Here is a 22,304-nt window from a genome sequence, read left to right as displayed (position 1 = left end):
TAAAAAAGAGAGGATTTATGTACTTACGTTAAATCCGTTTCTCTGATTCCGTCTGGGGGACACTGCTTACCATGGGGTTGTGGAGGGGAGCACGGGAGTTGGCACCTAGCTAGTTAATATTTAGCACTGCTGACAGACCCCTCCCCTCTACAATCCCCCTGCCACTTCCTCCTCAGTTAATTCAAAAAGCCCCAAGGAGATAGGTCAATCATCCAAGAGCATACAGAGGAAAAGCAGAAGGGAGGGATCGCAGTGTCCCCGAGACGGAATCAGAGAAACGGATTTAACGTAAGTACATAAATCCTCTTTTGTCTTTCATCCAGTCTGGGGGACACTGCTTACCATGGGGACGTTCTGAAGCAGCCCCCTAAGGGTGGGACTGCTCTGATTCGGATGCAAATACATCAAATTGATAGAATTTGGTAAATGTGTGCACAGAAGACCAGGTGGCTGCCCTGCAAAGCTGGTCGGCAGAAGCCCCATTTCTTGCTGCCCACGACGCCCCTATCGATCTAGTGGAATGGGCCGTAAGTCTCTCTGGCACAGGACGGTTAGCCCTTATATAAGCATGCTTAATTGTTGCCGTAATCCATCTCGCAATGGACTGTTTTGAGGCTGGCCAGCCCCTTTTGTTAGAATCATAAAGAACAAACAGAGAATCGGTACGTCTAATCTGAGAAGTTCTTTTGACATAAATACGGAGAGCCCTAACCACATCTAACTTTTTCATAGACTGCTGATCAGAATGAGAAGTCGATGAAAAGACTGGAACTACAATTTCCTGGTTCAAATGGAAAGCCGACACTACTGTTGGAACAAAAGAAGGGAGTGTTCTCAATACCGCTCTGTCCTCGTGAAAAAACAGATATGGTTCCCGGCAAGACAGAGCTCCCAATTCGGACACCCTGCGTGCCGATGCAATTGCCAAAAGAAAGACGACCTTCCAGGTCAGACACCTAAAATCTGCCGCAAGTAAAGTCTCAAAAGGAGGCCCTTTAAGCATATCCAGTACCAGGTTAAGAGCACATCGTGCTGTAGGCGGAACGTAGGGAGGCTGAATATGTAAGACTCCCTGAAGAAATGTCTTGACGTCTGGCAAATCCGCTAACTTCAGGTGAAAGAAAATTGAAAGCGCCGATACCTGAACTCTTAAGGAACCTAAACGGAGCCCTGCTTCCAGCCCATCCTGAAGAAAAGCCAATAAGCGAGGGAGACGAAAAGAAGATGTGTGACAGGACTTATTTTGGCACCATCTGATATAGGCTCGCCAAATACGATGATAGATGCGAGCCGAAACTGGCTTTCGAGCTCGCAGCATAGTGTTCACCACACTGGGGGAAAAACCCCTAGTCCTCCAGAGGCTGGCTTCAACAGCCATGCCGTTAAACTGAGCTGAGGTAAATTCTGGTGACGAAAGGGACCTTGTAGACGAAGGTCGTCTCGTGACGGAAGACGATATCCTTGTCCTTCCACCATGGAGATTATGTCCGTGTACCACACTCGACACGGCCATGAGGGAGCTATTAGAATTACCAGCAGACCGCCTTGCCTCACTCGTCTAAGCACGCGAGGAAGCATGGGAATCGGGGGGGGAACAGATATCCCAACCTGAAATCCCATGACATGGTCATCACGTCCACCGCTACCGCTAAGTGATCTCTTGCCCTTGCGCAAAACCTGTGAACCTTCTTGTTGTGTCTGGAGGCCATGAGGTCTATATCCGGAAAACCCCACCTCTGAATTAGAGACTGAAATACTTCCGGATGGAGTGACCACTCCTCCAGCATCATTGCATTGCGACTGAGGTAATCGGCCTCCACATTCTTTATTCCCGGAATGAACACTGCCGAGATTGCTGGAACATACGGTTCTGCCCAAGAAAAAAATCTGAGCTGCAATTCGCATTGCGGCTGCACTCCTGGTTCCTCCCTGTCTGTTGACATATGCCACAGCCGTGGCATTGTCGGACTGAACTCTGACTGGGTGGCCCTGAAAGAGGGTCTGGGCCCCCCGAAGAGCTAAAAGAATTGCCTTCAACTCCAACGTGTTGATTGATAAGGCCGATTCCTGAACAGACCAAAGCCCCTGGAGCCGGAGGTGCAGGATTTCCGCCCCCCAACCTCTCAGTCTGGCGTCTGTTGTGGCTATGATCCATGACCATGGAGCGAAAGACCTGCCCACCGACATGTGATCCTGATTCAGCCACCACTGGAGCGATTCTCTCGCCCCCGGAGACAGCGAGATCCTTTGGAGATCCAAATGTAGGTGGGATCCTGACCATTTTGTCAACAGATCCCACTGGAAGCATCGAGAATGAGCCCGACCGAAGGGGATCGTCTCGAAGGAGGCCACCATCTTCCCAAGCAGCCGCATGCAGAAATGAATTGAGGGATTGGGAGAGGACAAGACCTGAGATGTTATAGTCCGGATTGAACTGATCTTCTCCATAGGCAGGAACACCTTCTGCTGACTGGTATCCATGATGTGCCCTAGGAAGACCATGCGTTGGCACGGAACCACCTGGGATTTCTTTATCAGCCACCCATGGCTCTCGAGAACCGCTATGGTGAGTGATAAGTGCCGACGTAAGCAAATCTCTGAAGAGGATTTGATGAGATCGTCTAAATAAGGTACGACCTGAACTCCCTTTAAGTAAAGACACGCTGCCATCACTGACGTGACCTTCGTGAAGACCTTTGGAGCTGTGGAGAGGCCGAAGGGAAGAGCCCGAAACTGATAGTGGGAGGCCCCCACTGTGAACCTCAGGAGAGACTGAGGATTGCTCCAAATGGGAACGTGGAGGAATGCATCCTTTATGTCTATGGACGCCATAAACTGAATCTTCTCTAAGCCGTTTATTACCGACCTCAGGGATTCCATTCGAAATTTGTCCACTCGTAAGTGCACATTGAGGTTCTTTAGGTTTAAAATGGGTCGAAAGGACCCGTCCGGTTTCTTGACCAGAAAAAGATTTGAATAAAATCCATTCCTTTTCTGGTTGTCTGGGACCCTGCAAATGACTCTTTGCGAAAGAAGAGATGCGACACTGGCCTGCATTGCCTGTCTTCTTTGTGGATCTCGGGGTAGCGGGGTTACAAAGAAGCGCTGTGGTATCGGACCCAGCAGATCATGTGCCCCCTTGATATAATGTCCCGAATCCAAGGGTCTTGGGATGACGCTGCCCACTGTTCTTGAAAAAGAGACACAGATGTCCCCCCACTGGCGCCACTTCTTGGAGAATAGAGTGGCAGTCAGGACGCAGGCTTCTCCTGAGTCTTGGAGGCCTGGCGCCTAGCTGCAAACGAGGACCTGCCTCTGACAGAGGAGCCTCGAGAATTCGGTTGTCCACCTTTAAACGACTGTCCCCTAGGCAAGGAGGTCCCCCGAAAGGGCTGACGAAAGGAGCTAAACCGTGGGGCCCGGCTTCTACCTGAGAGTACCGGCAAAGAAGTGCTTTTGCCCCCCGTTGCCTGGGAAATCATAGTATCTAATTCTGGGCCGAACAAACCTGCTGCTGAAAAAGGAATGGATTCCATGGATTTCTTTGATTCTGAATCCCCTTCCCAGGATTTCAGCCATAGCGTTTTTCTTGCTGAAACTGACACAGCCTGAATAGAGGAGGACACAGACGCCGTGCTCTGAGCCGCCTCATAAATGTATCCTGTTGCCTCTTTCAAATGTAAAGCTACGGTAATCAATTCTGAGTCCTGTAAGGCTTCTGCCAGTTGCTCTGCCCATGCTTCCATGGCTTTAGCAACCCAAGCTGAAGCAAATGTGGGTCTTAAAGAAGAACCCGCTGCTACAAATATGGATTTTAACTGGGATTCCACTCTGCAGTCAGTGGTATCTTGCAGAGTTGCTGAGCCCGGGGCTGGAAGGAGAGTGTGTCGGGCCAATCGGGCTACTGGAGTATCTTACTTTCGGAATTTCCTCCCAGCGAGCCACGTCCTCCTCCTGTAATGGATACAGGGAAGAGAACCTCTTTGGAACAAAGAACTTTTTATCAGGCTGTTTCTGCAATATCTCTGAGCTCTACAGAAGGGGGAAACCGAATAACCTTCCATTTGGCCTTCTTAAAATGACATCTGTCTCTAGGACTAGGATCCTCCATTTCTGGGAGATCCAACGACTGCCTCACCGCTAAAACCAAATCATCAATAAACTGATATTTTTTCTTCCTGTTCCTAGGGTAAAACCTGGTCAGAATCCAAATGTTTCCCTATACTCTTCTGAAAATCCCTCCGAATCTGAGAGGACCATGAGAGGATTAGCGGATCTAATCCGCTTTCTTTTAGCTGGGGGCAGGTTTGGGGATTCAAGTAACTGGTTAAGTCTGTCCAAACCCTTTATAAATGCTGAGGACCATGCAGGTTCTGTGGGGACAGGTGGCTGGTCCGTAAGCAAAGAGGAAGGTCCTGCTATAGCCTTTTCAGTAGAAACCGTGGCAGCAGGGAGTCCCAAAGGTGTAATAGCATTATTAGCCACAGAGGCTGCCACACTCGATAGTAATTGAGTAGATAGGGAGATCATCTGTGCTAAAGAGGAAACCGACTGTGTCAGGGAAGCCACCCAGGCCGGTTCCTCCGTCAGTGGGGCTGGAATGAGCTGGGTTTGCACAGAGGGGACCCCTCCTTCGCAGGCAGAGCAGAGCGCCAACGGGACTTTCTGCCCACATGGTAATTTAACCTTACATCTGGAACATGTAAAATGTTTAGCCTTTTCCCTTTTCTGACATTTTAAAAGGAAAAGCACACCAAACACACTGAGATAGATATATTGAGAGAGACAGAGTAAACAACAAGTAACCAACTAATGTGTAATAAAAGTTGTACTTGTATGTGTGTAACAGATAAAAAGATATATGTGCAAGTAAGAAAATACAATAATCATTACTAGGCTCCCTCTTCTAACCGTAAAATAGAGTTTGTAAATGGTTAAAGAAAGGTTTTGGTACTTAGCCAAAAGTGCCACTCAGGGGAGAAGTCCAACAGCAGTGTCCTGGTGCCTGCTCCCTCCAAGATAAGTTCCTTCCCGGACTTCTCTTGGCGCCAGAAGACCGGACTGTACCACTTGTGCTGAAGAGCAGGGGAGCTCTGTGATAGTTCCCCCTCTGCAGCTGTCTCTTTTTTTTTTTTTTTTTTTTTTTTTAAAGGAACTTATCCTTATTTTTTGGCAGAGTTATGGAGGCCCCTTGAAGAGGTCTCCTGCAGCGGTGAATACCCCGATCCCCCCTCCTATTTTCCTGAGGTGGGATCTTGGTATGGCCCCCGACTCTCCTCCTCCTTCTGTGCACCTCCGGGGACCGATGACGTCATCATGGCCGCTGGCGAGGTATTTCGATAAGCGGCGTTCTATGCCTATAATGGCAGCGCCTGTTATCGGGGGAGCCTCCAAGAGTGGCAGCGGTCCGGGAGACCGCTTGTCACCCTGTAATGTGACCATTAATGCTCTGTCATTAAGAGCAATCTGCTCCCTCTGAACAGAGCCCGGTCACTGCTGCCTTCTTTCTGGGAGTGTGCTCTCTATAATAGAACACACTCTCAGCTCTGCCCTAAGTCTAACTAAGAGTAAAAAATAGTAGAGAAAATTAAAAGTTATTAAAAAATAAAAGAAAAACTAGCTGTTCTAAAACTTGCCCAACTCCTTTGGGCACCTAGAAAAAAATGGAGGAGGAAGTGGCAGGGGGATTATAGAGGGGAGGGGTCTGTCAGCAGTGCTAAAGATTAACTAGCTAGGTGCCAACTCCCGTGCTCCCCTCCACAACCCCATGGTAAGCAGTGTCCCCCAGACTGGATGAAAGAGAAATAATAGTATTCATTGGATAAATTGGAAACTACCTTTGCAAGTTGGTAATTAATGGGATTAGTTATTAAATGGCCATAGGTGTATCTGCCTCACTATCAGCCCCTCAGTGCTCCTACAAGGATGCATTACTTGAAGACCCCAATAAATATGAGGCTGTTTGCGTTTTTTGGCTCAGGGACAGATGAAGTAGTCTACATATTAAGGCAAATATAAGGAAAGCGTAGCCCATTTCCAACCTTTCCTCCATATCGTCAATGCTGCCAGAAGAAGTACTTGGAGGATGAGACAAGTCAGAATGAGAATACATACACATGGTAATGAGATCAGTAATCGTCCATTTCTTCTGAGGGCAGCGCCTCTCCATTTTTCAGCAGAGCTGAATTATATGAAATATCTAAATTGTACATATGAGGTCGTTCTGCTCCAAAAACAAAGCACAGAGGCTTTATGTGGGTCAATAAACAGAACACGTGAGTATGTATGAATATAATAAAATTATATATATATATATATATATCGACTCAACCACCCTACTGATGACCTAGCCCTTCTAAACCATTTTGTATATTAGTATATTCTACAAACTGATAACTAGAATCTCCACTTTTTCAAGCCAGCAGCATTGATAAATTTACCCCCGAGTGTTGTTCTGGTTCTAACTACACAATTAGTAATAGAATTCTGCAACACTCAATGATCCGTTTGAATCTACACCACAGAGATGGAGCTGCAATCCAGAGACCATTACAAAGGTAGGAGAAGCACACAGAAAGGAGGGAAATCCTCCAGTCACAAGAGTGCATTAGCTGCTATGGCAACCGGTAGTTGTCTAGCCCAACTTTCAGATATAACCTCTTACTAATCTCTGTCCTTTGTGCTCGCTCTCCTTATTTCCCTGTGTACAGCAATTCTTGGTAAATTCATAAACACCTTTGATTTTAAATTTCAAACACATCAGTGAAACTTACTTCCATTACTCAGATTTCTAACCATCGGCCCGGACATTTCCACCTGAATTTGCTCCATGTACATCTTACTTTGATGTGGAACACTTCTTTAAGTAAATCCCCTATATTCGCCATAAAAATACTTTGGTGTGGAATGCAGCATGTAACAGGACTACATACATAGATATTATAGACTAGGTAAATGCTGAGGTCAAGATGTAGAGGTCAACAGTGCTGTTATTGTCACCACAGTCACATCACAAATACATGCTGAACTTCTCTCCTGCATTGAGAGCAAATAAAGGTAGCAGATGTTTGCTTGTGATTACATGTTTACAAAATGCTTCTCACAGTGTTACTTAATCTTACAGGGATGGTTAACAATGTCTATTTTACAGCTCCACTGTTACTTACTTTGCGCAGCTGGAGCAGGTCCGCCTGACTGGAGGCATGGGTCTGGCAGGGGGTACAGTGTAGCCAGTAAGGCAAAGGGTGGAACAAAAGAGCTGCGTAGATCCCTTACGCTGGTATGCAGTCTGTCCTTTCTGGAGAACCTTTTTGCACCCCGAGCAGGATACTCTAATTGAGGTTGTGGGCACTGCAGGAACTGCCGGGACAGATTTGTTCATCCCCGGGGAGCCTAGTGGAGCCTGTAAGCCAGTGGACAGCTGGGGGGCTATGGAGGAAAATATGAGCAAACATACAAGTTAGCTTGTAAGCTATAGAAAGTATAAACTACTATTTAGAAGCAGAAAATTATACATAACAAAAAATTTCCATTATTAAATAGCTGTGTACACTGAGGTGACTTATGGACCTTATGTTTCATAATAAGTGGTTCATGATTACTTACAATACATGAGTAGCAGATAGTTTGTATTATAAAAACAGTTAATGCTCATATTTTGCATTATACCAATTAAGTAAGGAAACATGTTGTGTTATGAAGCAAGTAATATATTTCTCATTATTCAGTTAACAAAAAAAGAGCAAACTTGAAGACGCCATGTGTAAAAAAGTGGTCATCATGATTCAGTAGCTTGTAGAACCAACTTTAGTACCAAGACCTTAGAAGTTATCATTTTCGCTGGGAGTTTATCAGACATAGTGTTGTAAGTAAGAGTGAGCCAGAAATACAGATTCACTGCCATCACAGCATCTTAATTAGATTTAGATCTGGACTTTTCAGCTATTCTAAAACCTTGATTCTTTTCTTCTTTAGCTAGTTATAGATTTGCTCATGTGTTTAGGATTATTGTCCTGTTGTATGATTCAAATGGGCCAAGTTTCAGATGTTGGAGAGATGGGCTCACATTTCCTCTAGAATACTATGGTTTAAAGATGACTTCCTGATGGATTCAATGATTGCATGACATCCATGTCCTATGGCTTCAAAACAACCACAAAACACCACCACTCTCTCACTGTACTTTTCTCCTGGTATGAGGTTCTTTTGGTGAATTTGTTAGGATGACCCTTCCTTGTAAATATTTCTAACTGTAAAGTCCCAGACTGGTGAGCAGCATAAATTGTTTTGAAACCATAGCAGATGACTTTCTCCTTAGCATGAGTTTCTTAACAAACCTGAATGTTCAAGACCTTAGTGACAATGGTTCTGCTTTTATACAGAAGAGGTACAATTTTCTGAAAATCAACTAACAAAGTGACTTCATTAGCAGCATTTGGCTCAAATGGAGTCTTTTATCCATATGGAAGCAGTGTGCACTTATTTTCAAACATGCTTTCTACAAGTTGACTTGTCCTTTGTTAAATAACAAAATCTATTATGAATTTGATTAGATTAATGAAATTAAGAATTTGGTGACTAAATAAATTAACAATGCCCCGATATGTAAAATTAAGAGATTTGAAAGAGGGTGTGCTCTTTTTTTTCCCCTGTCTGACTCAAACTAGCTTAATGCTCACTCTAACATGTTACCACTTCCCCCCAAAAAAGAAAAGTTACTACTTTAAGTACACAAGAGTTACATTTTTCTTTCAGGGTATTTCATATTCATGGACAAGTCTAAAAAATATAAGATTCATTTAAAGCTACCAAATTAATTTACTGGACTTAATATCTACTTGTGCTACTCATTATTATTAACAATACTCTATTATTATTATTATTATTATTATTATATAATATGTCTTGGATTCAGTTACACAACGCTTGAAATATATCGGTTATAAGATGTAAATTTTGCACCTACAAAAATAAGAGCCACGTTTTGGGTAACAAACAGGTACTACATTACACAGCAAAAAAAAAAACACAAATATATATTAGTGCCACTTACCCAAGGGGCTTCCACTGACTGAAAACACCGCACTGATTTTCAGTTCCCCTTCAGAAGCTTTAGGCTGCTGGGAATATTCCTGTAATGAATAAAGTGATCAAGAAACTGATGTGTGATACAGTCATGTACTGCTAGCAAATACTGAGAAAATGGGATTTTAATATTTACGTAAAATCCATTGGGGGACACTTGGGTCATTGTGGTATGGAGTAGGGACAGGGTGAGCTGACACTTTCAAACATCTGTTAACTAAACCTAGCCCCTCACGCTCTATACCCCACTTTCTGTTTAGCTTCAGTCTATGTTTAACCAAGCCAACAGAAAGCAAAGATAGAGAGAAAACAGGAAGAGAGAAAAAAAAAATAACAACATTCTCATAAAAACAAGACATTGAGGAGAACAGTGGGAGAAACCAGAGCGTTAACGGTGGGCACCCGATGCCCTCCAATGGACTGAGAAAAAAGAGGATTTATGTACTTACGTTAAATCCGTTTCTCTGATTCCGTCTGAGGGACACTGCTTACCATGGGTTGTGGAGGGAGCTTGGGGGAGTTGGCACCTAACTAGTTAAGTTTTAGTACTGCCGACAGACCCCTCCCCTCCACAATCCCCCTGGACTCTTCAGTTTTTTTCAGGTGCCCTGGAGTTGGGCAGCGTTTTTTATAGCTAGTGTAATCTTAAATTTTTTTATTCAGGGTCCATTCGTACACCAGAATTTACCTCAGCTCAGTTTAACGGCATGGCTGTTGAAGCCAGCCTCTGGAGAGCTAGAGGTTTCTCTCCAGATGTGGTGAACACCCTCATGCGAGCCAGAAAACCAGTTTCAGCTCGCATCTATCACAGGATTTGGAGAGCTTATATTAGATGGTGCGAAAGTAGGACTTGCCACTCATCCTCCTTTCACCTCACTCGCTTGTTAGCGTTCCTTCAGGATGGCCTGGAGGCAGGTCTCAGGTTAGGTTCCCTAAAGGTCCAGGTATCGGCACTTTCGGTTTTTTTCCCCATAAGAAATTAGTCGACTTACCGGATATCAGGACTTTTCTCCAGGGAGTACTGCATATTCAGCCTCCCTATGTTCCGCCGACAGCACCATGGGATCTCAATCTGGTACTGGAAATGCTTAAAGGGCCTCCTTTTGAGCCCTTGCGCGAGTCAGAATTAAAGTGGTTGACCTGGAAGGTCCTCTTTCTTTTAGCTATTGCTTCTGCTCGAAGAGTTTCGGAATTAGGAGCCTTGTCCTGTCGGGAACCATATTTGGTTTTCCACGAGGACAGAGCGGTCCTAAGAACCCTTCCTTCCTTCGTTCCGAAGGTAGTTTCGGCTTTTCACCTTAACCAAGACATTGTAGTCCCGGCCTTTTCATCCTCTTCCCAATCTGATCTCCAGACTATGGAAAAGTTGGATGTGGTTAGGGCTCTGCGCATCTATGTAAAAAGAACTTCACAAATTAGACGTACAGATTCTTTGTTTGTCCTCTATGATGCTAATAAGAGAGGCTGGCCAGCCTCAAAACAGTCCATTGCTAGATGGATTACGGCAACGATTAGACATGCTTAAATAAAGGCTAATCGTCCTGTGCCAGAGAGACTTGCGGCCCATTCCACCAGATCGGTAGGGGCGTCGTGGGCAGCGAGAAATGGGGCTTCTGCGGACCAGCTTTGCAGAGCAGCCACCTGGTCCTCTGTCCACACGTTTACAAAATTTTACCAATTTAATATATTTGCATCTACGGATGCAGATTTCGCTCGTAATGCTTTGCGAGCGGGATTTTCAGAGTAGTCCCACCCTTAAGGGGCTGCTTTAGAACGTCCCCATGGTAAGCAGTGTCCCCCAGACTGGATGAAAGACAAAAGAGGATTTATGTACTTACGTTAAATCCGTTTCTCTGATTCCGTCTGGGGGACACTGCGATCCCTTCCTTCTTCTGTTCTTCTGTGTGCTCTTGTTTGACTTTCCTTACTCCTAGGGCTTTTTAATAAACTGAAGAGTCCAGGGGGATTGTGGAGGGGAGGGGTCTGTCGGCAGTACTAAAACTTAACTAGTTAGGTGCCAACTCCCCCAAGCTCCCTCCACAACCCATGGTAAGCAGTGTCCCCCAGACTGGATGAAAGAGAAATGAATTTTGCTTTCATCCATCTGAGGGACACTGCTTACCATGGGGTTGTGTGAGGGGAAGGAGGAGTTGGCACTTAACTAGTTAATTCTTTGAGCTTTCGACAGCCCATCCCCCCTGCAAACCCCCTGTACATCCAGTTTATGTTAGGTGCCCAAAGGAGTTAGGCTTGTTTTTTTTGGGGCAGTGATTTATATTCACTGTAATAGGTTTTTTAATTTTATTTCATATTTTATTCATTTCTTTAAGGATGAGTGTGCTCAGTTCTATAGAGAGCACACTCGTTTACTGAGAGTCAGCTGTCAGACGGAGAGCTGAACGGCTCTCGCTGACAGAAGAAGACTTTTGTCTTTTTCAAGCCTTTATGAGAATACCGGCGCTACCATGAAGGCAGAGAGCGCCGGTACTTGGCACAACTGCTGTCATTTTGGAAGCATCCAAGTCCCCGTCTTAGAAAAGGAGGGGGGGGACTTGGTGCGGCTTGCTGGGCTTTACGGACGCTGCCAGAGGAGAGAGACACGGCGATTTCTGCTTAAAGAAGAAGTAAATCGCCTGGTCAGCGGTCTGGCGTGCAATATAAAAAGGGAAAAAGAGCGAAAAAGCCATTAGAGAACGGGGAGAGTTAAGTAATAGAACTCCCCCGTCTAGAACGAACAGTGGACTAGTCATGGCGCCAAATCTGCCCGGGAAAAGAATCATCAGATCACTTCTGAGGCAGAACTGCTGACAGGCTTCTCCTCCTCCAAAATTCTGTTCTATACTCTGTATTTACACACACACACACACACACACACACACTTGTTCATACAGAGATACTATATTTTGACCTTGTCATAGATTAGTTAGCCTTCTACCTATTTCTTGTGCATGTGTCTGATTACTTATTTGGCCTACTGTTACCTTTAAAATGTCTGATAAAGGGAAATCATCTTGGGCCAAATATTATATTTATTCCAAGTGTAACACTAAATTGACTAGTGAACACAAGGACCCAGGGGCGCTCTGTACTGACTGCAGTGGGGCTTCCACTGCGGAGCAACCACAGACTATCGCCCTAGGAATAACAGAAACAACAGAGTGGGCGGCTGCCCTGAGGTGGTTACTACATTGGTACAAATGTTTTCTAATCCCACAAATATTCCAGCGGTGGCTGCAGTACTTCCCTCAACCTCTGGAACAGTAGCCCCTCTTAATACAGAGGTATCCACGGGGACTACTGAGTCAGTGGCTTCAGTACTGACGGGACATCCCTCTGCATTGCCAGCCCAAGCCCCACTTATGAGTGAACCTGCTTGGTCCACAACGTTGATTAGCGGTCTAGATCAGTTAAACCGATTTTTGACCAACCCGAGACATTTACCTAGAAATAAGAGGCACAGATCTGCTAACACCCTTCTGTCCCTCTCTGACTCGGAGAGATCCTCAGAGGAGGGTGAGGTTTTAGAAGATTGATTCCGCACAGGCAGACCCAGAGGAATCTCCCAGATATCAGGGAATTGAGGACCTGGTAGTAGCAGTGCGGCAGGCACTGGGTTTCCTAGACATAGAGAAAGCTAGATCTACAGATCGTAGTCTTTTTAAAACGGCCACGAGACTGGAGATCCATTTCTCTCGTTCTGTGGAGTTCAAAGAGATCGCAGAAGCTTCTTGGAAACAACCTGACCGAAGGTTTATTATCCCAAGAAGGTACTTGTCTTTATACCCTCTTCAGGAGGAAGGCGTAATTCGTTGGGAATAGGTCCCAAAAGGTAGACATGCCGGTTGCACGCTTAGCTCGCCACACTACGCTTCCTGTTCCAGGAACAGATTCCTTACAGGACCCGACTGACCGCAAGATAGAGGCTTTCTTAAAGTCTATTTACACGGCAGCAGGTACTTCATTCAGACCCACGGTTTCATCAGCATGGGTCGCCAGAGCTACGGAAGTGTGAGCTGACCAGTTAGCGACAGCTTTGCAGGATTCGGACTTGCTTCCGCTGGCACTGCACAGTGCCGAACTCAGCTTCCACTTCCTCCTCTATCTCGGTAACAGCTGTGGCGGCTAGGAGAGCCTTATGGCTGAGGTCCTGGGATGCAGACTTTGAGTCTAAAAAGTCTTTAGAATCCCTCCCTTATTCCAGCGGAGTGTTATTCGGACCGGAATTAGATTTCATGATTTCCCAGGCTATGGGAGGCAAAAGTACTTTTTTGCCAGTCAATGCTCTAAGGCCTAGAACTCCTAGGTTTGGTTCATTTAGACAGCCCTTTCGAGAGGGCCCATCTGACAGGGGTCAGACATTTAGGCCCAGATTGTCGGGTGCCAGAAGACACTCACTTCGAGGTAGGTCTTCCTCCTCCAAGCTTCCAGATAAACCGGCAGCATGTCGCCAAGCCCCTCCCTATTGGTGGAGGTGGGAGTGGGGGGATATCCGCTACTGTTCAGGGATCAGTGGGCAGAGTACTTGGTGGACTGTTGGATTGGTGGGATAATGACAAGAGGTTACATAATAGACCTAGAGGGCCCAGCCCAATGCAGGTTCTTTGCAACCAACTTGCCCCGCCATCCACAGAAAAGAAAAACAATGCTCCAGTGCGTCGCTGCTCTTCTCTCACAAGCAGTTATGAAGGTTTCGGTACACCAAAAGACACAGTGGCTCTACTCCAAACTTTTTTTGGTCAAAAAGCCAAATGGTTCCTTCTGGCTGGTTTTAAACCTAAAGTAGTTGAATTTTAACCTGCAGGTGGTCACATTTCAAATGGATTTCCTGAGATCTGTTATTAACGGACTGGAGGCAGGTCAATTCATGGCGTCAATAGATATCAAAGACGCCTACCTCCACGTTCCCATCTGGAAAGCACATCAGGCTTTTCTCAGATTCACGGTAGGGTCTACCCATTAACAGTTCAGGGCTCTTCCATTCAGCCTTACAACAGCACCTCGGGTGTTTACAAAAATTATGGCGGCTTATCTTCATTACAGAAGGGTGCAATTAGTGCCCTATCTGGACGACTTACTAATCAAGGTTGCTTCGGCTCATTTACTCGAGCAACACCTTCAACTTACCATCAGTATTCTGGAGAGCCATGGCTGACTCATAAACCGTCACAGTTAACTCCTTGTCAGAGAATGACCTTTCTGGGACTGATAATGGATACAAACAGTCAGAAAGTATTTATTCCAGAGGACAAAATTCGGTCCCTACGGGACTCAACGATAAAAGTTCTGTCCTGCCGGAGGCCATTGATCCTCCTGTGCATGCACATACTAGGAAATATGGTGTTGGCCTTCGAGACTCTCCCTTATGGTCGAATCCACTCTCGGTGTTTTCAATGGGACCTCCTAAGGAAATGGCCAGGATCCCATCAGAAATTAGAGTGTCACCTGATTCTCTTACCTCCGGAACCGAAATAGTCTCTCAGATGGTGGATAGTCCGGAACAACTTGTTGGGCGGCAGGTCCTTTGCCCCTTGGCCTTGGATCTTCGTATCCACGGACACCAGCCTTCAGGGGTGGGGAGCTGTGGCTCTTCATCTGAAAAAGCCATGTTAAAGGCCTTGCAAGGAGCGTAGCTCATCCTTCAGGGATTTCCGGTCCATCTTCAGTCCAACAATGCTACGGCAATGTCGTACGTAAAGAGACAGGGAGGCAACAGAAGTGCAGGAGCGATGGAGGTTACGACTCAGATTTTCGCCTGGGCCTGAAAATCACGCCCCCCGCCAATTCAGCAATTCAGATATTCTGCCGAGGGAATGGGCTCTTCATCCGGAGGTTTTTCAAACCCTGGTCGCCCGGTGGGGGCTTCCGGATCGAGATCTGATGGCGTCTCGCCACAACAGAAAAGTCCCACTGTTTTGCTCAAGAGCAAGGGATCTCTTAGCAGTGGATGTATTGTCAATGCCATGGGACTTCAGGTTAAGTTACCAGTTTCCTCCCATTTCCATGATTTCTCTGGTCCTTCGGAGAGTCAAGCAGGGCAGACTACCGGTCATTCTAGTAGCTCCAGCTCGGCTAAGGAGAGTCTGATATCCAGAGATTCTGTTAATGGCGGTAGGTCCAGGTCTTCGGTTACCGCTTCGCAAGGACCTTCTACTTCAAGGACCATTCCTACATCAGGACTTACCGTGGCTGAATTTAACGGCATGGCTGTTGAAGCCAACCTTTGGAAATCCAGAGGGTTTTCCGCATGAGTAGTGGATACCCTTATTAAGGCTAGAAAGCCAGTCTTGGCCCGGATATACCGCGGTATCTGGCTTACATACATTAAATGGTGTGCGAACCGGACCTAGGATCTTCAAGAATACAAGTTTTAGCTCTTTCAGTGTTTTTTTCACAGACGTCTGGCAGACATACCGGATGTTAGGACTTTCCTACAGGGAGTCTTACATATCCAACCTCCACATGTTCCGCCCACGGCTCCTTGGGATCTTAATTTGGTCCTTAATATGCTTCAGAAGCCTCCCTTTGAACCTTTCCATGTCAAGAACTATAACTCTAAAGACTGTAAAGTGGTTTTCCTTCTTGCTATTACCTCAGCCCGGGGAGATTCCGAGCTGGGGGCGCTGTCTTGTCGAGAACATCATCTGGTGTTTCATGATGAAAGAGCGGTCCTCAGAACAGTTCCATCATTTCTGCCAAAGTTAGTTTCTGGTTTTCATGTAAACCAGGAAATAGTACTTCCGGTGTTCACAGAAGACCCTCAAGGGCCTGGAACTATGAAATTTTTGGATGTGGTCAGAGCTCTCCGAATCTATGTCCAGAGGACATCAAAGATTCGTCTCACAGATTCCTTATTTGTTTTGTTTGACTGCTCAAGACGTGGATGGCCATCTATTGCTGGATGGCTTACTTTGACTATTAAGCAGGCTTATATCAGTGCTAACCGTCCTGTGCCTGATCGTATTGTTGCCCATTCTACCCGTTCTGTGGGGGCGTCCTGGGCTGCAAGAAATGGGACCTCAGTGGATCAGTTATGCAGAGCAGCCACCTGGTCCTCAGTCCATACGTTTACAAAATTTTACCAATTCAATGTCTTTACGTTGGCAGACGCCAGTTTTGGCCGTAGTGCTCTACGTGCCGGGCTACCAAAATGGCACGTTTATCTTTCATCCATCTGGGGGATGAAAGGGAACTTCAAGGGGGCTGCATTAGAAAGTCCCCATGGTAAGCAGTGTCCCCCAGATGGATGAAAGATAAAATAGGATTTATATACTTACGATAAATCCGTTTCTCTGATTCTTTCTGGGGAACACTGCGCTCCCTCCCTTCTGCTCTTCTTTTGTATGTTCTTGGTTGATTGGCCTATCTTCTTTGGGGCTTTATAATTAAACTGGAAGTACAGGGGGTTTGAAGGGGGAGGGGTCTGTCGGCAACTCACAGAATTAACTAGTTAAGTGCCAACTCCTCCTCCCCCTCACACAACCCCATGGTAAGCAGTGTCCCCCAGAAGGAATCAGATTTGTAGTAAGTATATAAATATTTTTTTACATAAGTATAAAAATCCTATTTTCTCTATCCTGCTTTGGGGGACACCGAGACATTGGGGACATTCCAAAGCCGAATCACGGGAGGAAATACTCAGAATAAACAGCACAAAGCACCCCTTTTCCAAAACTTGCATCCTTGGATGCAAACACATTAAACTTGTAGAACTGAGTGAATGTGCGTACAGAAGACCACATGGCCGCCCGACACAGCTGTTCACTTGAGGCACCATGGTGTGCTGCACAGGAAGCACTCACAGACCTTGAAGATTATCTGGAAAAGGCTGTCCAGTCACTTTAGAAGCTGACCAGCCTCTCGTGTGCATCATAGAGAATCAAAAGATCCTCAGTCTTGCGCACATCCTGAGTCCTAAGCACACATATGCGCAAGACTTGGACGACATTGAGAGAACGAATAGAAACTTTGTACTCTGTCATTCCTGCCTTGACTAGGTCTGCGTCTTCAATGCCTTGATTTAAGTGAAATTACTTTTAGGGAGGCTTGGTTTGAAGAACTGCCCTATCCTCATGAAAAACAAGAGGGGACTCGCAAGATAAAGCAGAAAGCTTGAAACTCTTCTTGCCGTAGAGAATGCCAAAAGGATGACCAACTTCCAGGTCAGAAAATTGCATTCCACTGTTTTCAAGGGTACAAAAGGCGGAGGCAGTAAAGCATTCTGCACCAAATTTAAATCCCATGGTGCTACCGGAGGAGCAGGCCCTGAAGGAAAGTGTGCACATCAGGAATGACCGCTACTATGTTGAAAAAAGACAGCAAGGGCCGACACCTGACCCTTAAGAGAACTAAGGCGCAAACCCGTGTCCAGCCATCCTGCTAGTAACCTGGATAAATGAAAAGAAGATGTAGGATACTATTTATTTTAACACCAGGCAATATATGTCATCCAGACAGACTCTTTGATAAATTTTAGCTGAAGCCAGAAACATGGTTTGTACCACAGTCTTGGAAAAACTTTTAGCTCTTAGGATCATGGCTTCAACAGCCGAGCCGTTCCAAATCTAGATGACAAAAGGGTTCTTGAATTAATAGGTCTTGGCGTAGTGGCAGACGCCACGACCGACCTCCCGCCATGGAGAGCAAGTCGGAGGAGGCCAATCCGGCGCCACTAGAAGGACTGGAACACCCTCTCTAACTTATTTAACACCCATGAAACCATGGTTACCGGTGAGAAAAGGTACACTAAGTGGTACCTCCAAGGAACAGACATGGCGTCTACAGAGTGGACATTGTGGTTCAACCAAGACACCATCATGTCGACGTCCGGCCGACACCACCTGTCCACCAACTGGCAAAACACCTCCGGATGGAGAGAACATTCGCTCGGATGCAGAGTCTGCCTGCTTAGAAAATCAGCCTCCCAATTTTTTACTCCCAGAAAAATTATGGCCATGACCGTGAGCATGACAGACATGAGCTTCGGCCCAATGAAAAATCTTGTGTCTCTTGCATGGCTAAGGAACTCTTGGTGCCACCGCCGTGGTATTATCAGAGTGAATCTTCACCGCCTTCCCCTGCAGCAAATGTTGCACGCTTATTAGAGCATGGAACACTGCCCGCAGTTCCAATACTGTCGCCCATTGTGATCAAGGTCCAAGCTTAGATGGAGAATGGTTGACCCCTGCAGATATTTTGTTTCTGCAACCACCAAAGAAGCGACTGACACACATGTGGAGACAGCCGGAATACCTGCCCAGACAGATTCAGATGGGATTTATTCTATTTCGACAGAGCATGAAACAGAGCAAACTGGAGTGCCTCAAAAGTCGATAACATCCTGCCCAGAACTCATGCTGAAATGCACAGGTCTGTTTTGCCACCAGAGATTGGACAAGATTCTGGTCTTGCAGAATATCTTGAAGAGGTATGGACACCTGCTGTTGTCGGGTGTTGAATAAAAGTCCCAAATATTATTATTACCATTTATTTATATAGCGCCACTAATTCTGCAGCGCTGTACAGAGAACTCACTCACATCAATCCCTGCCCCATTGGGGCTTACAGTCTAAATTCCCTAACATACAGACACACAGAGAGTCAGACAGACAGAGAGACTAGGGTCAATTTTGTTAGCAGCCAAATAACCTACCAGTATGGTTTTTTGGAGTGTGGGAGGAAACCGGAGCACCCGAAGGAAACCCATGCAAACATGGGGAGAACATACAAACTTCTCACAGATAAGGCCTGGGTCGGGAATTGAACTCAAGACCCCGATGCTGTAAGGCAGAAGTGCTAACCACTGATCTATAGGCATTTTGCCCCTTCGCGGTCGTCAGTGGTAGGAGCCCGTTTTCTCTTATTCAGGGATCGGTGGTTTCAGTCTACCATGGAGATCATCCAAATCCAAATCCAGAGATCATCTGCTGGGATGGGATCAACTGGGACTTTTTAAAGTTGAGAATCAAATTGTGGGATTCTAAAGTCTGGATCACTACTTGGATATGAGAAAGTACCACCAGAAACCCTGCTTTTAAAAGAAGATCGTCCAGGTAACGGATGATTGTTATCCCCTTGGACCTTAGTAGAGCAGCCCTGATCTTGGCAAAGACCTGCGGGGCCGTGAGCAGACCAAAGGGAAGAGCCTGAAATTGGGAGTGCTCTGACCAAACCGTAAACCTCGAGAGACTGATGACCTTACCACATGAATGTCGTGTTGTGAATATCGCACCGGAAAAAATAAGAGATTGGATAGCTTCTCGTAAAGTCAGTCACTTTTATGGACATGCGGAAAACCCTGAGGTAAAGAACCACCTGGGAGGATGACAGAGCAGATTGATTTTGTACCCCATGTCCACAAGTCCCCATACCCAGGCATCCATGGTAGACAAACCACAGATCCCTGAATGAGAGAAAACGGGCTCCTACCACTGACTCAACATCAGACTTTCAGTACATAAGTCAGAGAGTCAGACAATCCAAAACCGCAGAGGCAGATATTCGTGCCCCTATCAGTCCTGCATCCAAGGCTGCCTCCCCTAAAAAAAATCCATTGTCCTCTGTCCCCTGAATTTGCTCCACCAAGTAGTTCAGTCTCCCTGCCAAAAAACTTTGAGACAGCTGTTCTGACCAGCGTTCTACAGCCTTGCTGACCGACGCGGGCCACAGAGAGGCACCTGCTGGCACAAAAATAGGCTTAAGGACGGCCTCAACCTTACAGTTTGTACCATCCTTAAGAGTGCTGCGTTGGGAAGAGGGATAGAAGTCACTTTGACCAAACTTGCAACAGGAGCATCCACATGTGGAGGTGCCTCCCATTTAGCAAGAACCTTGGGAGGAAAGGTATAACATAACTGCAACCGACGAGACACCTGGAACTTCCAAATCTGGGGGAAGCCCAAGATTCAGGCAACAAATCTTACAATTGGGAAAAGGACAGATTGCTTTGTCTGCCGCGCAAAAAGGGAAGGCTCTGCAGCGACAAGGACAGCTGCCTCAGAAATGTCAAGTACCCGACGCACAGCCTGTATTAATTCCTCCACACTCTTGACAATCAGAATTAACTTCCACCACCAAAGAAAGAGCGTCCATGTCAGAATCCACCGCCAATTTGCATCCTCCTCACTCGCCACCGAGGACGGAAGATAAGAAGGACCGCCCACTGGTTCTGACCGCACTCTGCCGCGTCAGAACCAGCACCTACTGGTGCATACGTCAAATGATCTTGAGACTGATAGGCTGTGCACAAGGCGTGCGCGCCTGACTGTCCGAACAGTAACTTAACATTACAGGTGGCACAGTTGAACTTCAACATAGAAGTTACCCCAGCCTTAACCTGCATGGATTTTCTCCTATTTGACATATTAGCAGATGAGACAAAACACACAGATAATTGAACAGTCAAATAAACAGTGAAAAAACACAGTATATAAGACAAGCAGCACACAAATCTAGTACAGAGATTGAGCCTGCAATACAGCCAAACAGCCCTAAAGTCTAAAAGACAAAACCCTGAGAAACAAACCACCCCTAACCCATTACCTTACAGGACACAGGAGAGAAAAGGGGAGAAACTGGAGCTGTAAAATGGCTGCCTATTCTGGTGTCTGCACACAAAAGCAGTGAGGGACCACCAAGGAGGAATTGCAATAGAGGCAACCCCCCCACCCCACAGGGCCCAGTACTGGACTGCAAGGCATCCAAGTAGGGCAACCCCCTCCAACAATCCAGTGCGTAGCAGAACTCACTATCTTAGTGATCCTAGCCTGACCTAGTCACCTAAGTAAAAATAGCTTTGGTTTGTTTTTGGGGGGGGCGGGGGTGCCGCTCCACTTAACCGCCAATGCGGAACCCTCCCCCAGCAGCAGACGGAAGGTGGGTAACGTAGGGGAGAGGTGATTGACAGCCACTACCTGTCAGGAACAGGAGGCAGAAGCCTCAGATAGTAAAATAAAATAATTAAAAGTAAATTAATAGAATTGGGCTGCTACTCAACCCAAATGCAACCCGTTCGCCGGGCACTTATATTAAACTGAAGCTAAACAGGAAGTGGGGTATAGAGAGGGAGGAGCTAGGGCCTAGTTAACAGAAGTTTTGAATTGCCAGTTAGCCCTGTCCCTACTTTATACACTAATGCCCCCCAAAGGAGGATAGAGAAATGCCAGGATGTGAATAATTGGGGCCACGGTACCAAAGCTCTATGTTACAGAAAGAAGCTAGAAATTATGATTATGTGAATAAAAAAAACACAAAACAATAACTATGTGAATATGTTTGTTCCTTTACAGACAACTAATTTTAAAAAGAACACACAACAATCTGGAGGTTATTTTTGTGATTTCAATTTACCTCTGAGTTCTCTGGCTCATCTTTGACTTTATCCACAAAACTGGGTGGAGGTGCCAATGCTCTTTCATAGTCTTCATCCATTGGCTCCTCTTTTATTCTGACACCTGGGGCATACGAATTGCCCAAATTTTCACCTATTGGCGATTTGCTACTGTAGTTGTAACTGGATTCCTGAAACAATGATATAGACAGTCTGTCACGTTCACAACATACACCTTTAAACAGTCATGATTTTTCTTTCGCCCCAATTCAAAAGTGCATTAAAAAAATAATAAACCATACATTCTTTCACCTATCATGTACTTTTCAGCCATCATGCTGCATTTGGGTAACTCCACAAGTCAGGTACACTTTATTGTGTACCTACATCTAATGATATAGCCTTGAGGTAAAACACCACTCAAAACTAAAAATGTAGTTTTGTGTGGAATTCTACAAATGGGGGCAGTGGAGTGAAACCCTCTAGTCCACCTGAGCGATAAGAGTAGAGGAGTGCAGGGTGTGAATGTTACCGCCATTTTGGTGGTCTGGGAAAAGGCTCATCCACTGCAGTACATTTTTCTTTTTTAGAACTTGTAGTTTTGGGTGGAATTCTTCTTTGATTTGTCACATTACAATGAGCAAAAGCTATAGGTCTTTACCAAAATTTTCTCTATCTTTGCTCTATCATATTATTCTTTGGTCCTTCCTAAAAAAAAAATTAAGTTTATTTTATGCCTTTATTTTACCCCAGTGCTCAATCATGTCATCTTTTCCTGGTCTCCATTGTACCCATGCACATTAGTACAGTTTTGCAACAGGTCTTTTGTACTTCGTATGTTATGCATTCCATATTAGGTCCACACTATCATATCACTCCAAATATATACCAAAAT

At 45.7% G+C, this 22,304-nt stretch overlaps 1 protein-coding gene across 1 annotated transcript in view; it reads right to left on the bottom strand.

Moving 5' to 3' along the window:
* Positions 1–22,304, bottom strand: part of ZMYM4 (zinc finger MYM-type containing 4) — a 142,370-nt gene that overhangs the window by 99,615 nt on the left and 20,451 nt on the right. The window contains 3 exon segments of the mRNA XM_075195488.1: positions 7,167–7,428; positions 9,053–9,131; positions 21,430–21,600. Coding sequence (XP_075051589.1) covers positions 7,167–7,428; positions 9,053–9,131; positions 21,430–21,600 — 512 coding nt within the window.

This window comes from Mixophyes fleayi, chromosome 2, assembly GCF_038048845.1.
Source record: "Mixophyes fleayi isolate aMixFle1 chromosome 2, aMixFle1.hap1, whole genome shotgun sequence".
NCBI classification, from domain to species: Eukaryota; Metazoa; Chordata; class Amphibia; order Anura; family Limnodynastidae; genus Mixophyes; species Mixophyes fleayi.
The sequence above is the reverse complement of the archived record's forward strand: the minus strand, read 5'-3'. Positions and strand labels throughout refer to the sequence as shown.